At 47.5% G+C, this 17320-nt stretch overlaps 1 protein-coding gene across 3 annotated transcripts in view; it reads left to right on the top strand.

The window, feature by feature from the left end:
* The window catches only part of GKAP1 (G kinase anchoring protein 1), a 272831-nt gene that overhangs the window by 235896 nt on the left and 19615 nt on the right, over positions 1-17320 (top strand). For all 3 annotated transcript variants that reach the window (XM_029616830.1, XM_029616845.1, XM_029616837.1), the window contains one exon: positions 9641-9718. In XM_029616830.1, the coding sequence (XP_029472690.1) occupies positions 9641-9718 (78 nt within the window). The remainder of the gene's footprint in view (positions 1-9640; positions 9719-17320) is intronic.

Raw genomic sequence — 17320 nt, 5'->3', positions numbered from 1 at the left:
AGAGGAATTTCCCATTCTCCAGGGAGTAAGGGTCGCCTTCATCATCCATGCCATCTAGGTCCCTATCAGCATGACCCACAGCAGGTGTAAACGTACTCCGATGCTTACCCACGGCACCAGGTGTGCGAGGATCCGCAGTTTGCAATCCTGATCTCTTAGGTCTACCACGCAGTGATTAAGCAAAACCTGCGTGCGGGCCCTAGCCAAAAGGCTGCTTAAAGCTGTTTTGTGGCAGACTTGTGAGTAGAATAGCGTGCGAATGCCGCTGCGGTCCATTTCAAAACCAGGGATCGTTGGTCCTGCACCCTTTGAGAAGTCTCCCCCCGCTGATGAACCCTTTAGGGGAGTCAAAAACCAGGCGAAACCTCTGATAGGTCCCCCTTCTTTCTTATTCCTGCATCATGCTGACAAGGGCGGGCTCAGTAAAAGCAGCTGAATAATTCTCCCTGAGCTTGCAAGCAGCACTGACACAAGTTAGGGGGGATGCCAAGCTGAAATTCCTGAATATGGCAAACAGAAGGGTAAACACCCGCCTGCAGCACGCTTCCCAACATGTCGACAATTGTGCATCCAGCTGCATGGCTGCACAAGCGAACATAGGACACCCAAAAACAAGGTCTGTCAAATACATGCACACTATGGACACCCAAAATATAAGTTCCCAATACATGGTCCAGGTATGCGCACACCCGAGCACGCAAGCATGAACAGACGTCGGACAGTTTTGTGGCAGAATTGGGTGCAGAAAAGCATGTAAACGCTGCCGTGGCCTATCACATGGCTTCTAAGCAAAGCCTGAGAGTGGGGTCTAACCAAAAAGCCATCAAGCTGTCACGACTCCCCAAGCTCTCTTGGAGGCGGGAATGGGCATTGGATTGGCATGCTGAGGCTCAGAGACCAGGAGAATGGAAACGCTCACTCCTTTCTAAATTTTTTTTATTATTTTTTTAAAATATATATATTACTCTTTACCATCGCAGCCGAGTATAGAGTCGGTCTCCGGCTGCAGGGGAAGAGGGCTAATGCCTTCGCCGCGGCCTGCTTACTGCACCCGCTTGCTTCTCAGCTGATTCACTCCTAGAAGCTAAGTCCATTCCAGAAAACCAGCTGCTGGTCTGAGGTTCTCGACTGAGAGAGGGATCTGCAGATATCACCTCAGGAAAACTCAACTGAGGAGAGCAGAGCGAATTAATTTCCTTCTTCTATTCTCTTTTAATATATTTTTTTAAGCAATCCCCAGGAGGGAGATGCATGTCCACCATCTGCTGGAGACAGAGAATACTAGCAGGTTGATGCTGGTGCAGGGGTATATATATATACCATGATGTTTACTTTGCTCCAGTCTCCATCTGCTGGTAGAGGTGCATAACCCACTGATGTAAATTAACCTGTCTGAATGCTAAGATATTTACAGTCATCATCCTTCTGCTTCTTAATCATAAAAGCTATGATATCTCTTCTAAGGACCTCCTTAGCAGTTTCCCAAAATAATGATGAAGTATTATTTTCTAGGAAATCTTTCCATTTGTTATGTAAATATGCTTGGAAATTGGGATTACCATACATGTATGCAGGAAATCTCCATGTCCTGCTTTTAGTGCCTGAATCAATCCAATTAAAATCTATCCAAATCATAGCATGGTCAGAGATTTCTAAAAGCCTAATGTGGCTATCTGTCACTCTTTAAAGAAAAAAGTTGTCTAACCTAAAAGATAATTCTGGATTGAGTCATATGTGCTCTTGAAATATGAATATTTTATTATTACATCTTTTATTCCGCAAGATCCAAGATCCGTTTTGTTCAATGCGGATTACAAAATAGCATACATAAAAACAATACTAAATACATTCTCTTTCCTCTGGAGGAAGAGCCCCCCAAACATCTAACAAATCTAGATGGTCACATAGTAAAGGGATTCCTTTCTGTTGTTGTTTTCTTGTTATGAGCACAATAAGATCTGAAAAGGTTCCTCTCATGTATGCAGTTTAGATCCCCTTCAAAAACTAAAGAATGAGAGTCAAAATGAGTCCATTTCTTCAATAAAGTTGCAAAAAAATTGTAATATTAGGAGCATATGTATTACAGAATTGCACGTTTCCATAAAGTTTAAGTATTAGGAAATCAACTCCCAAATCTTTATAAACACTTCCAACAAAATAAATCTACAGCTTTATTAAAAAGAATTGCCACCCCTGCCTTTTTTGAATCAGAAGACACCCATGTGACTTTAACTCATCACTGCTTGTTTGCTGTGTTCCAGATCATTTAAATGAGTTTCATGTAATATTGCAATGTCCTCTTGTCTGTTCAAACTGTGAAGTATTTTATATCTCTTAACTGGCAAACTTACACCTGCAACATTCCAGGAAACCATTCTTAGTTGTCCCCTACCCATTTTCAAATTCTGAGGTCTAAATTTGCAAGCCTGTACCTGTAATTTTAGAAGAAAGCCCCCCCCCCCCCTTAAAGCTTAGGCCCCTTCAGACTGTAAAGCAGAAAAACACTTTAAGTAAAATTACAGTATTAATCTAAATCCCAGGCGATACTTCAACCACAACCCTGTCCAAAACCCTCCCTTGCACCCATCCAGATTATATACCCTTCCTAACCGCCAAATACTGATGTGCTCTAATTTCAACATATTAAGGGATCATCCCCCCCACCTCCAGTCATACAAAGAAACAGCCTAATAAATCATAACTGCCACAACATTTCAACAGAAAAACACAATATGATCTGAATTAGGGATTGAATTGATCCTCTCAACACAAAAATTATCCCAGATTAAAATGTCACAATTGCAACTAAAACTAAACAAGTATATAACTATTTTAATCCTTCAAGGTCCCAGATTAAACAAATATGTCCACCTGAAGTCATTGGTCCCTTAACAAGACAGCCCACAATAGAACATGAACAAATCCCAAAACATAGTCCACTGGAATTATATGTGCCATAATACTCAGACAAAACAACAAACAAAAGAAAATGAAAGTAACTTCTCAAATAATATCTAGAGAGAAAGTCAGCATAAGAGCACAACAGCGCTGGTCCATGTGCAGCCAAATATTACAAAAGAGATGAAGATCTATTAAAAAAAAAAAAAAAAAAAAGGTACATCATAGTGATATACTTCCAGTAAGCACTGTCTAGAAAGTCAGTTTATTAATTACCTAGACGTTCCTTGGAACCTTACATCTGATTCCACAATGTAGTTTAATATGTGCATGAATCAAATAAGAGTGCAGCAACGCTGCTCCACTTATAAACATAAATAACTTGATGTCCATATTCAGCCGCTATTAGTCTGAGTAAGTTAGCCGGATAAACACATCCAGCTAATTTGGCTGGGATATTCAGCGGCACAGCTGTGCCTCTGAATATTCCCAGCTATCTAATAGTTGAATAATCAGCTAACTTTAGATTTTCTCAATGGCATATCTAACTTATCCAGCTAACTTAACTGGCTAAGGCTGAATATTGGCACATCCAGCTAAGTTAGCAGGATAAGTAGCTCTGTCCCAGAACAGCCCTGGAATGCCCCCAACTTAGCTGGGTAAATACTTACAGTACCTGAATGTAATTTGCTTTGAAGTGCCAAAAGGCAGAATATAAAAAAAAAACAAAAAAGTTAACTGGCTAAGTGATGACTGCTGAATGCAGCCGACTATTGAAACAGTGCCACTTAGCCATATAAATCCGAACTTATCTGGCTAACTGGCACTGCATATCGACCTCCTTATGTCTTGAACATCTATAAATAAGTGTTGTGGCAATATCTATTCCAATATGCATTGTCAGAGAAATCCAGTTAGCCTCTTAAATATCCAGCAGTTCCTTAGCGTACATCAGGTTTCAACATCGAGCTCAATACACATATGTTCTAATTTGTATCATTCACTTTCCCGTGCTGGAGACTGATTGTCCAGCTCGGTGAGAAATGCTCGAGCTTTGTCAGGTGAATGCAGAAGAGTTTTCTCCTTTATAAACAGCTCGCAGCTTTGCCAGATACTGCAAAGTTAATCTGATTTGTTGAGAAAACATCATTGTACATCTCAGTGAGAAAGCTTTGCATGACAACTAGCAAAATAAACTTGAAATACAAGCTCTTTCTTACCCTCATCATTCAAATATTTACTCTATATTACTTGAAGAATTGCCACTTTATGCACAAAATTGAGAAGATGCATTATGACAACTCTGGGCCTGACTGCATTCTCCTTATGCACATCCGTTCTATGCATGCATTCAATTGCTATGGGGCTCAAAGAATCTAAGTTTAACTGCTTAGGCAGCCAGGCCTAGAGGAAGCACTGGGGTATACCATTAGATATGCACTCTGGTAAACCAACGATTCTAAGGGTGTTTCTGCATGACCGGTTCTCAAGGACTTCTAGCTTCTCATGGAAACTGAAGTGTTCCTTCAGCTTGGCCATATCCACAGATGTAGCTTGCAAATCTTTACATCTGAAACTCACTGTCCCACTTTAGTTACTCTGCTTGCTAACTTCACAAGCGCACTTGACATTTCTTCTAATTTAGTGTACACTTTATCAAATTTTCCTTCCAGGGCACTTACCACAGCCATTATAACCTCAGTTATCAGAATCTTGTTTCTGCAGGCTCTTTCACCACCCATATTTACAGCGCTGAGTACTCCATCATTTTGGGCTCCTGAGGTCTCAGTTTTTCTCTGTGGACAAGCAGCACAACACAGCTACACATATGGGCGATGTCATCTGACAGCACCAAGCAGGAGCCTGCTCTCTATGAGTTCAGAAAGAAAAGAGAACCTTTCTGAACATGCACTTATGTTCCCGCACTGCCTGCCTCCCTCAGTGTAAATACGTACTGACGTCAATTGTACAAGAAGGAGGCAGGGTTTGGGTGGCTATTTATTCTGCTTTCTACAAAGAACACCTGTTACAAGTAAGCAGCTTTGCTTTCTTCATTGGGAAGCACTTATCCACATTCATTTCATCTGCCATTTGGATGCCCAATCTATCAGTTTGACAATGACCTCCTGCAATTTCTTATAGTCTGCTTGAGATGTAACAATTTGGAATAATTTTGTCTTCAGATTTGATCACCTTACTCGTTTCTTTTTCCAGGTCATTTATAAATAAGTTGAAAAGCACCAGTCCCAATACAACCCCCCACCACCAAAAAAAGTGTGCATGTATATTATATGTATAAGATACATATATAATATATATATACACACATTGAAATCGTCGGTTCAGTGTGCTGCAGCAGTCAAAAAAACAAACAGAACATTGGGAATTATTAGAAAGGGAATGGTGAATAAAACGGAAAATGTCATAATGCCTCTGTATCGCTCCATGGTGAGACCGCACCTTGAATACTGTGTACAGTTCTGGTTGCCGAATCTAAAAAAAGATATAATTGCGATGGAGAAGGTACAGAGAAGGGCTACCAAAATAAGGGGAATGGATCAGCTCCCCTATGAGGAAAGACTAAAGAGGTTAGGACTTTTCAGCTTGGAGAAGAGACGGCTGAAGGGGGGGGATATGATAGAGGTGTTTAAAATCATGAGACGTCTAGAACGGGTAGATGGGAATCGGTTTTTTACTCTTTCATATAATAGAAAGACTAGGGGGCACTCCATGAAGTTAGCATGTGGCACATTTAAAACTAATTGGAGAAAGTTCTTTTTCACTCAACGCACAATTAAACTCTGGAATTTGTTGCCAGAGGATATGGCTAGTGCAGTTAGTATAGCTGTGTTTAAAAAAGGATTGGATAAGTTCTTGGAGGAGAAGTCCATTCCCTGCTATTAATTAAGTTGACTTAGAAAATAGCCACTGCTATTACTAGCAACAGTAGCATTGAATAGACTTAGTTTTTGGGTACTTGCCAGGTTCTTATGGCCTGGATTGGCCACTGTTGGAAACAGGATGCTGGGCTTGATGGACCCTTGGTCTGACCCAGTATGGCATATTCTTATGTTCTTAATTGCTTTCAAGCAGCAAGCGGGCACACGTGTGCAAATTCATTAACCCGCATCCAGGGACATGGATATTTTACAATGTACTTGCATATATATATGCTTATGTTATAAAATAGACTGACGGCATGCACAAGCGCACCAATTTTAAGTGGGCATCCTCCTGTGCATGCAAATGCCGCTTCTACTGCTTAAGTGGGGGATTTTAAAAGCCATGTGCGCCGACTCCATTGTACAAGTTCATTCCCAATTTGCCCAGTATACTTAACAGAGAAAATGTACCATGTCGTCGACGACTTTAACCATATCTATTCGAAAGATTTAACATGAGCTAAACACCTTTCCCACCCGCTAACTGCTTGTCCATAGACTAACACTTACAGCTCGATCCAGTAAAGTCCGTGGGAGAGCGGACTAACGCCCGCTCTCCCGGCGCGCGCACCGGCCCCTCGCCGGTGCGCGCGATCCAGTATTTAAATTAGGCGACGCGGTGCAAACGAGGAAAAAGAGCGCTAGGGGACACTAGCGCGTCCCTAGCGCCTCTTTTTTGTCAGGAGCGGCGGCTGTCAGCGGGTTTGACAGCCGACGCTCAATTTTGCCGGCGTCGGTTCTCGAGCCGCTGACAGCCACGGCCTCGGAAACCGGACGCCGGCAAAATTGAGCGTCCGGTTTTCGGCCCCGACAGCCGCGGGCCGAATTCAAAATTTTTTTTTTTTTTTTTTTAACTTTTTTTTTACTTTTGGGGACCTCCAACTTAATATCGCTATGATATTAAGTCGGAGGGTGCACAGAAAAGCAGTTTTTACTGCTTTTCTGTGCACTTCCCTGGCGCCGGAAGAAATTAGCGCCGACCTTTGGGCGGCGCTAATTTCTTAGAGTAAAATGTGCGGCTTGGCTGCACATTTTACTTACTGGATCGCTCAGGAATACCTAATAGGGCCATCAACATGCATTTGCATGTTGAGGGCGCTATTAGGTGCCGCGGGTGGGCCGCGTGTTTTCCTCCCCTTACTGAATAAGGGGTAAGGGAAAACACGCGTCCAGAGCAGGGTGACAGTGCGCTCCGACGGAGCACACTTTACTGGATCGAGCTGTTAGGTTGCATAGAATCCTAGTAAGGACCCCATATTCTGTCGTATAGCGAAGATTTGTGATTTAACGAATATGTAAGTTTTTCTATCACTGCAATTTCCTTAAGCTGTTTGCGCCAGTGAGTAAGTAAGAGAATGGATTTCCAAAGAGTGGCTATAGTGAAGCGAGCAGCATGTATCGTTTGATTGCACAACTTACATTGCCACTTAGACCCTGACTTCCCATATCCCCGAGCAGGCAGCTGACAGCAGTAATACTTACTTATATCCAGATATTTTGAGACCTTCCCCTGCACCTCTCTCCAAAAAACCTTTGGGGTAGATTTTTAAAGGTAATGCCACATGGATGTGCCAATTCTATAATATGCACGCGCCGGCTCGAGCATGTTATAAAATCCGGGGGCCGCACACACATGGGCGCCAGATTTTATAATGTGCATGGCACATGAAGCGGGCGGCGCGCACAAGAGGGAGGACTTAGGAAACTTTTGCTCAGCGATGTATCCCGGCCATCCCAAGTTCCCTACCCCCCCTATCTAACCTCCCTTCCCTCTCCTCCCCGCCCCCTATCCTATCTAACCTCATTTTATTGTTTTACCTTTTGCTCCTCATCAGGAGGCAGTAGCAATTGGCGCCTGTTGTACTGGCCACCCCTAGCCCCGCCCCTTCCCGAACCGCCCTTTTCCCTGGGCCCAACACTTACTCACGTACCGGAGTTTATGCATGTGGCCAGGCCCGTTTGAAAATTGGCCTGGTGCACGTAAGGCCCAGCCATGTGTGTAAACCCGGGATTTATGTGCACAGGGTTTTTATAAAATCCACCCGTTTGGTATACACATGGGCCACCACATCTGCAGGTGTGTACCTACCTGACTGCAGCCCCGCCAGCACATCCCTAATGCAGCCAAAGAAAAGCGAGTAAAGAACAGTGGGTATCTTACACACCTGATGTAATAACTTTACACATCAATTCTTTCTTGCGGCTGCTTATTGAAATTTTAGGGGCCCTTTTCCAGATTACCTTCTAATCTGTCCCATCCAGGTCCTAGACCCAGATCAGAATTCCATTTTTGCAATAATCAAAAGAGTTACAACTTTTCCGCCCTGGATCGCCCTATAGAAGACTGCAACTATCTTTGTCCATAAGGACTTTTTCAAGTGCAGATGGCAACTTCTTGGATTCCATATTCTGGATAATCACCTTAACCCTATTGTGTAATACTCTCGAAGTCAAACTGATGGCATAGTCTTGTACTAACTCTTTGAAGGGCACCCAACTATCATCATCTCACAACTGCCTCAGAGATCAAAGACCCATCTCCCATCAATCTTTCATGTCATTACAGAAGGTATGGATAGAAACGCTAGGATTCAGTATAGCAGAGATGCAGGCGTCAGTATTTCCTCCAAATTTTAGGTTAAAATTCTGGAATGCCCATGCCCCGCCCAACCACACGCCACCCCTTTTAAAAAAAATGTTTCATTTGTGCGTGCAGCGGAAGGTTCGTGCATATCCAATCAGCTTTTAAAATCTGTACCGGCATACTCACACATGCCCCTAATTGATGTGCGTGTTGGGCTTTTAAAATTCACCTTATATTGTATATACATATAGGGGTAGATTTTCAAAGGGTTACGCGCGTAATCCTTTAAAAACCCTCCTGCATGCGCCGAGCCTATTTTACATTGGCTTGGCGGCGCGCACAAGCCCCAGGACGCGTGTATGTCCCAGGGCTTTGAAAAAGGGGTGGAAAGGGGGCGTAGCGCAGGTCCGGGGGCGGGACTGAGGCCTCCAGCACAGCGCGCCAGCAGTTGGCGTAAATACGTGAAATAAGATAAGGGGGATTTAGGTAGGGCTGGGGGGTGGATTAGATAAGGGAGGGGAAGGTGGGGGGGAGCGGAAGAAAAGTTCCCTTCGAGGCCGCTCCGATTTCGGAGCGGCCTTGGAGGGAACGGGAAAGCCATCAGGGCTCGGCGTGCGCAAGGTGCACAAGTGTGTACCCCCTTGTGCTTGCCGACCCTGGATTTTATAACATGTGCGGCAGCGCGCACATGTTATAAAATCGAGTGTACATTTATGCGCGCCAGGTAGCGCGCACAAATGTACCCCGTGCACGCTTCTTTAAAAATCTACCCCATTCTTTTTGGGGGGGATAGGGGGTGTTTGACATGATCTGCCTGAGAAATGGTGTTGGTTTCATCATAAATATTTGTTTTGCAGAGACCATGATTAATAAGTACATTACTTCAATGGTAGCAGCTCTAACTCTTTTCATTAAAAAAAAAAAATCAATTAATTTCGAGTAGCTGTCAGTTTAATACCAGGAAAAAAAAGTGGTAGTACTAATGCTGTAGGTACTCCTAATCTTATAATTCCACATCACAAAGAAAATGGTTCTGATGGTTGATAAAAAGAGGAACAAATACAATATTGTGATTTTAGAACTATAATTAAACTTATTTTGGAAGTAATATAGTTAAATTTGAGGTTCCAGTTAATTAGTTTAATTGTTAGTTTCCATATAGGACAGCAAATAATGTTGTTCACTGAACATTGTGAAAGCTTCCCTTTTATTTTAGGTAACCGCGCTTCATGCTGCATTAGAACAAGAAAGATCTAAAGTGAAGATTTTACAAGCAGAGGTAGCAAAATACCAGGTAAACTTATGTATTTTCTGTAAATGTACGCTAATTTACAAGACCATTTACAATTTTTCCCTAAAATATTGGTAGTTTTGAGGCAGATATTTAATCAAGTATATCCTTTACTATCCTCAACTCGTCTAGGTGGTTCACAGTAATTAGTTACATTGGGTTTATTTTTAGTTAGTCTTGTATCTTGAAAGTTTGTTTTATTTTCTGAAGACACATACATCAAATCAAGTGATTGCACTCAGTACCTAAGAGGGATACATTCTTCCAGAGCCTTCTGGGAAGGTAAAAATCTTTCACTGCCCATGTGTGATAATTTCCATTCCCTGTACGTACCAGGATCAGTCCAGGACACCTGGGTTGTGACTCCGCACCAGTAGATGGAGACAGACTAAAACTTGTGGGCGGAGCCATATATGCCCCTGTGCCAGTCACAGCCCCTCAGTCTTACTCTGTCTCCAGTAGATGGTGCAGGTCCGGTCACAGCTCCTCCCTGCCCTGATTCTGGTACTCCGTCAGGGTTGGTTTTCTTTTCTTTTGGGTTAGGCCAGGTTAGGCTTTCGGTTCTTTAATTGGAATTTTTTGCCAAATTGTCACTGACGTCCGTCTGCCCTGCCTCCCAGGGGGGTTGAGAGGTCCTGAGGGGACTACCCCCCCCCCCCCCCCGGTTGAGGCCACTGCTAGGGTCGAGGACCCAGCTTTGCTAAGTAGCAGTGTCAGGGGTGACACCGGGGAGCCCGGTTCACTCACCCCTGCTGGACTAGGGCTCCAGGACCGCGGACAGCGACAGGCCTTGTTTTTGGTAAAAAAAAAAAAAAAAAAAGTTTTTTGTCTGTTTTTATTCGGCTCTCTGTTCCTTGCGTCGCCGCTCTCGGGGGGGGCGCCGCTGACAGGGGGGAGGCCGTTCGCGAGCGAATTTATTCCTTTTATTAATTTTGATTTCTGTTGCGGCCCTCTTCGCGCCGTTTCGCCGGCATGCCTCGTGGCTCCGCTTGCCGAGCCTGTGGCTCGGCGCGCGCGCGTCTCTCTCGCGACGGTCTATGCGCTTCCTGCATCCCGGGCGATGAAGGGTCGTCCGGGGCGTCTCGGGGGGCTCGTGTGCGGACCGCGTGACCACCGCCGAGCGGGGGGGGGAGCGTTGGAGAAGCCCCAGGATTTGTTCCCGCTCAGCGCGGGAGTGGCGGCCATTTTAGCCACGGGCTGCGAAATGGCGCGGGAAGCGGCAGGGCCTGCGGCCTTGCCTCCTGCGCTGTCTCCTCAGCGGGGCCCGGCGGGGGGGAGTCCCTTGGGGGACCCGGGGTCCCCGGGGGAGCCCAGCTGAGGCTGATTCGGATTCCAGCTCGTTTTCAGAGGACTTTGCGCTTTTGCTGCGCAAAGTCCTGAAATGTAGGAAAAGTAAGGGCAAGCGCGGCCGGAGGGAGTCCCGCAGGGCTCCACCACCGAAGAAGTCCAACAGTGGGCCCCCGAGTGCTTCCAGGGGGAAACGTCCTCCGCGTGGCGTCCCACAGGAGGCGGACCCAGATTCCTCCACGGGGGCGGACACTGATGCCTCTGAAGAGCCACAAAAAGGGGCCGATGACGTGGCAGGGGACGGATCCGCTCCAGCTGCAGCAGGAAAGGCGTCACAGGCAGCGGAGGGCGACGATCCCAAGGTGGTCCGGGCTATTCCGTAGGGAAGAATTGCCACCTCTAATTTCCAGCCATTCTCCAGGAACTGGGAATAGACCCCCCTCCGGCGGTGGTTCGTCAGGAAGCGAACATGGATCCGGTCCTGTTAGGCCTCACGGGTCCGGCAGTTGCTTTTCCGTTCCATTTTTCTTCAACGGACATCATGTTCCGGGAATGGGACACTCCGGAGTTAGGTTTGAAGGTCAGCAAGGCCATGGACAAGCTTTACCCGCTCACCGGAGGATGCGCTGGACCTTCTCAAGCTCCCCAAGGTGGATTCAGCTGTTTCGGCGGTAACGAAGAGATCTACTATTCCAGTTACGGGAGCGACAGCCCTTCGGGACCTTCAGGACAGGAAGCTGGAAGTACAGCTCAAGAAGATTTTTGAGGTTTCAGCGCTAGGAATTCGGGCCGCCATGTGTACGAATTTCGCTTTGAGAGCTAGCTTGCGCTGGGCTCAGGTCCTCCAAGCCAATGCGGATCTTTCGGCGGACGAGGCAGCGCAAGCGGATAAGTTGGAAGCGGCAATAGCATATGGCGCAGATGCACTCCACGATCTGCTGCGCACTTCGTCTAGATCCCTGGTGGCGGCTTGTCTCGGCGCGCCGCCTCCTGTGGCTCCGCAACTGGGCGGCGGATGGCTCTTCTAAGGCTCACCTCGGGGCGCTGCCATTCAAGGGTAAGTTACTGTTTGGCAAGGAATTAGATGATTTAATGGCTTCCCTGGGGGAAAATAGGGCTTTCAGGTTGCCTGAAGATAGATCCAGGTCGCGGTCTTCCTTTGCAGCCAGGTCCCGCTTTCGTGGGCCCAGGAAGTCGCGCCCTCAAAGGTCGTCGGGGCAATCGTACAGGTCTTCCTCCTCCCGTACCCCACAGTGGCGGCAGCAGCAGCAGTCTTTTCACCAGCAGTCCTTTCGTGGGAGGCGCTTTGGTAGACCAGGGGGTGCCCTGGCCATCATGGCGCCCAAATCTTCACAATGAAAGGGGGTCGGCCCTTCTCCCGCCGCAGCCTCAGCACGCCGTTCCCAACGTCGGGGCGCGGTTGCTGTCGTTCTACGAGAGATGGGCCGGAATAACGTCGGACCAGTGGGTCCTCACCGTGATAAGACACGGCTACGCGTTAGATTTTGCTCGCACTCCAGTGGACAAGTTCCTTGTGTCACCCTGCAAGGCTCCCGAGAAGAAGGCGGCGGTGCTAGACACCATCCGCCGCCTAGAGGACTTGGGAGCTATCTCCCCCGTTCCGGTCAGCCAGCACGGCAAAGGCCGTTAGTCCATTTACTTCATCGTACCAAAGAAGGACGGCACGTCCCGACCAATTCTGGATCTCAAAGGGGTGAACCGATGCCTTCGCGTTCCTCGCTTCAAAATGGAGACGATCCGGTCAGTCATCGCCGCGGTCCGGCCAGGCGAGTTCCTGGCCTCCCTGGACCTCACGGAGGCGTATCTTCACATAGGCATTCAGCCGTCGTTCCAACGCTTCCTCAGATTCTGCATTCTGGGACGGCATTACCAGTTTCGGGCGCTCCCGTTTGGGCTCGCAACGGCCCCTCGTACATTCACGAAGGTGATGGTCGTGGTGGCGGCGCAACTGCGCCGAGAAGGTCTCCTGGTCCATCCTTACCTGGACGATTGGTTGATTCGGGCGAAGTCCGAGGATCAGTGTCGGATGGCGGTGGCCAGGGTCCTCCATCTGTTGCAGTCCCTGGGATGGGTGGTCAACTTCAGCAAGAGTCATCTGACACCCACGCAGACCTTGGAATATCTGGGAGCTCTTTTCGACACGAAGCAGGGCAAGGTGTTTCTGTCGCTCGAACGGAGGGGCAAACTGCAAACTCAGGTGCACCGCTTGTTGTCTCTTCACCAGCCACGGGTCTGCGACTACCTTACGGTCCTAGGGTCTATGGCTTCCACGCTGGCGCTGGTTCCCTGGGCGTTCGCTCATCTGCGACCCTTACAGTCATCCTTGCTTTCCCGCTGGAAGCCGGTCTCGGAGGACTTCCATTTACCGCTTCCTCTAGCGGGACACGCGAGGTCCAGCCTGCGTTGGTGGCTGGACCCCAGTCATCTGTCCGCCGGAGTCTCTCTCCTGGTACCCAGTTGGACAGTGGTGACCACGGATGCCAGCCTCTCCGGTTGGGGAGCGGTCTGCCTAGGGAGCTCAGTTCAAGGCCTATGGTCAGTGTCGCAAGCCCAGTGGTCTATCAATCGCCTAGAGACCAGAGCGGTCCGTCTGGCCCTGCAGGCTTTTCTACCGTTGCTGCGGGGAAAGGCAGTCCGAGTGTTGTCGGACAATGCGACCACCGTGGCATACATCAACCGTCAGGGGGGGGACACGGAGCCCCCAGGTGGCGGAGGAAGCTCAGCGCTTGATGGCCTGGTCGGAGCTACATCTCAGCAACCTCGCAGCGTCTCACATTGCGGGAGTCGACAACGTGCAGGCGGACTATCTCAGCCGTCATCGTCTGGATCCCGGAGAGTGGGAGCTGGGGGACGAAGCTTTTCTTCTCATTTGCGAAACGTGGGGTGTGCCCCACATGGATCTGATGGCCACGTGGCACAACGCGAAGGCCCCGCGATTTTACAGTCGACGTCGAGAGCGGGGGGCAGAAGGCGTCGATGCGTTGGTGCTTCCCTGGCCGACGGATGTGCTGCTCTATGTGTTTCCCCCGTGGCCGATGATCGGCAAGATTCTACGGCGCATAGAGTTGCATCCTGCCAACGTGATCTTGGTGGCACCGGAGTGGCCTCGCCGGCCGTGGTTCGCAGACCTCGTACAACTGGCAGTAGCGGCACCCCTTCGGTTCCAGGGAATGGCGGCCCTGCTCCATCAGGGTCCCGTCTGTTTGGAGGATGCGGATCACTTCTGTCTCGCGGCATGGCTTTTGAGAGGAATCGACTGAAGAGAAAAGGTTATTCAGATGCGGTGATGGCCACGCTACTGCGTTCCAGGAATCAGTCGACGTCTTTGGCTTACGTCCGTGTCTGGGTGGTCTTTGAGAACTGGTGCGTGCAGCGTGGGGTGGACCCCACTTCGGCTTCAGTCTCTGATGTTCTGGCGTTCCTCCAGACGGGTCTGGCCAAAGGTCTAGCCTGCAGTTCCCTACGGGTCCAAGTGGCGGCGCTTGGGTGTTTGCGAGGTAAGGTCCGTGATACGTCTCTGGCGCTTCACCCGGATATTGCTCGTTGCCTTCGGGGTGCTAAGCACCTTCGCCCCCCGTTACGTCTTCCTTGTCCGGCTTGGAACCTCAATTGGGTTCTCTCCGCTCTATGCACGGCGCCGTTTGAGCCCTTGAAACGCGCAACTCTTAAGGATCTCACTTTAAAAACGGCATTCTTGGTGGCGATTGCCTCGGCACGGCGTGTTTCCGAGTTACAGGCCCTGTCCTGTAGGGAACCTTTCTTGCGTATCTCCGATTCGGGGGTTTCCTTACGAACGGTTCCTTCCTTTCTTCCGAAAGTGGTCTCGTCGTTTCACGTGAATCAATCGGTGGAGTTGCCCGCTTTTGCGTGCGGAGAGTCCTCTGTTCCAGAAGAGAGGGAGTTACGGAAGCTTGACGTGCGGAGATCCCTTCTCCGATATCTGGAGGTCACTAATCCGTTTCGGGTCACAGATCATCTGTTTGTCCTGTTCTCTAGACCAAAGAAAGGAGCTGCAGCGTCCCACACAACGATCGCTCGTTGGCTCAAGGAGGCCATTGGTTCGGCGTACTTGGTGCGGGGAAAACCTCTTCCCGTGGGGCTGCGGGCTCACTCGACTCGATCTCAAGCAGCGTCTTGGGGCGGAAGCTTCTCAGGTGTCGCCTCAAGAGATTTGTAGGGCGGCCACCTGGAAGTCGTTGCATACTTTTATCCGGCATTACCGGTTGGATGTCCGGGCTACCAATTCCGGGGGTTTTGGAGAGAGGGTACTCCGAGCGGGACTCTCTGCTTCCCACCCTCAGTAGGTTGCTCTGGTACATCCCAGGTGTCCTGGACTGATCCTGGTACGTACAGGGAAAGGAAAATTAGTTTCTTACCTGATAATTTTCGTTCCTGTAGTACCAAGGATCAGTCCAGGATCCCGCCCGCAGTGCTGCGCTGAAGTAATGGAGAGTCCGCTCTGTGTTATGATTTGATCTGTTCCGCTTGTTCGCTCTCTCGGTTGGAGAGTCTGTTTCCAGAAGGGGTGTTTCGTTCCCCGTTAGTTTAGCGGTATCTAGTTTTGTTTACTTCTCTGGTTGTGTTCTACTTTGACATTCCGTAAGACTGAGGGGCTGTGACTGGCACAGGGGCATATATGGCTCCGCCCACAAGTTTTAGTCTGTCTCCATCTACTGGTGCGGAGTCACAACCCAGGTGTCCTGGACTGATCCTTGGTACTACAGGAACGAAAATTATCAGGTAAGAAATTAATTTTCCTTGATGCTGTAACACCATTGCTCCCCTGAGTTTATTTTTGTCCACCAAGATCATCAGATATATTTTCTTCTGTGGCATCACAAACTTGAGAAGCATTATTTTTCAGGCTGGTTTGCCTTTAGATTATTCTAGTTAGTCTTTTGGCATTTTTGAAGTAGTGTATTTTTCTTCATCTACCTACTGGACCAGCCCAGGTGTATTTGTTTCCATAGGACCGTGCCAGCAGGTGATCTGGCTGAATTTTTTGATCTCTTCAGGCTGTTTTTGTGAGGAAGAAAAATGTCTTTTGTTTTTTGCCTAGTTAGTTTTCTTCATCGTGTCCAATAAGCTGGCCAGTGCCTTCAGGTTCTCTCACAAGTGCAAAATGATGATGCCCATTAACTATCACATAGTTTACTACAAGTATCTAGAACAGGGGTCAGGAACCTTTTTGGCTGAGAGAGCCATAAACGCCACATATTTTAAAATGTAATTCCATGAGAGCCATACAATATGTTTAAAACTAAATACAAGTAAATGTGTGCATTTTATGTAAGATCACACTTTTAAAGTACAATAAGTCTCTGAAAATATTACACCAGGCCTTAAGACACCAATACATCTCCTATTAGGAAAACGGACCAAGTCAGGCTGCTATAGAGTCCTACACAGAAACTACACGCCAGCAGAAAACCTCACCTGAATCACGTGCTGTCCCTCACCTAACATAGAATAAAGAGACCAAAACGCATAACAAGAAGCATGCAGAAAAAACTGAATTGGAAACTGCAACAAGCCAGAGTCTCTGTATGCAGTGTAACAAAGGAAAAAAGAAACATCACCCATCCTTATAAAACAAATCAAGAAATATAAAATCATCAGCAGTAAAACTGTACTAACAAAAAGAACATATTTCGAAACAGCTGATGAGTGGAATATCCAATAATTAAAAACTCATATAAAACATTTACAGATACCAACAAAATATTTCAAAATAGCAGACACAAAGATCCAGTAATGAAAAATAATAAGGATACAAACATTTTTTTGCTCTGCATACCTGGGAACGTTTGATATCCAGGTGTCCTGAGATTGTTCTGAATTAGCAGGAGGTGGGGTGGTTTGCTTGGAACTTTCTCCTCTCTCAGTCACATACCAGCGCTCTCTCTCACACTGGCTCTCAATGACACACCTATACACACATGCTCTCAGTACTCACATATACACATGTTTTTTCTCACTTATATAGGCTCTTAATTACACATTTACACACATGCTGTCTATCTTTTCACGCTTACACACACACACACAGGCTTTCAATCACATAAATACATGCTGTCTTTTTCTCTCACACACAGACTCTCATTCACATGCTTACAAACATGTCCTCTCTTTCTCTCATTTACACACAGGCTCTCAACCACATACTCACATGCTCCCTCACCTAAATCAGCTCTCAATCACACACAGACACACATGGTCTCTCTCTCTCATTTAAACACAGGCTCTCAATCACATACTCACATGCTCCATCACCTAAACCAGCTCTCAATCACACAC

Source organism: Rhinatrema bivittatum, chromosome 1 (assembly GCF_901001135.1).
Source record: "Rhinatrema bivittatum chromosome 1, aRhiBiv1.1, whole genome shotgun sequence".
NCBI classification, from domain to species: Eukaryota; Metazoa; Chordata; class Amphibia; order Gymnophiona; family Rhinatrematidae; genus Rhinatrema; species Rhinatrema bivittatum.
The sequence above is the reverse complement of the archived record's forward strand: the minus strand, read 5'-3'. Positions and strand labels throughout refer to the sequence as shown.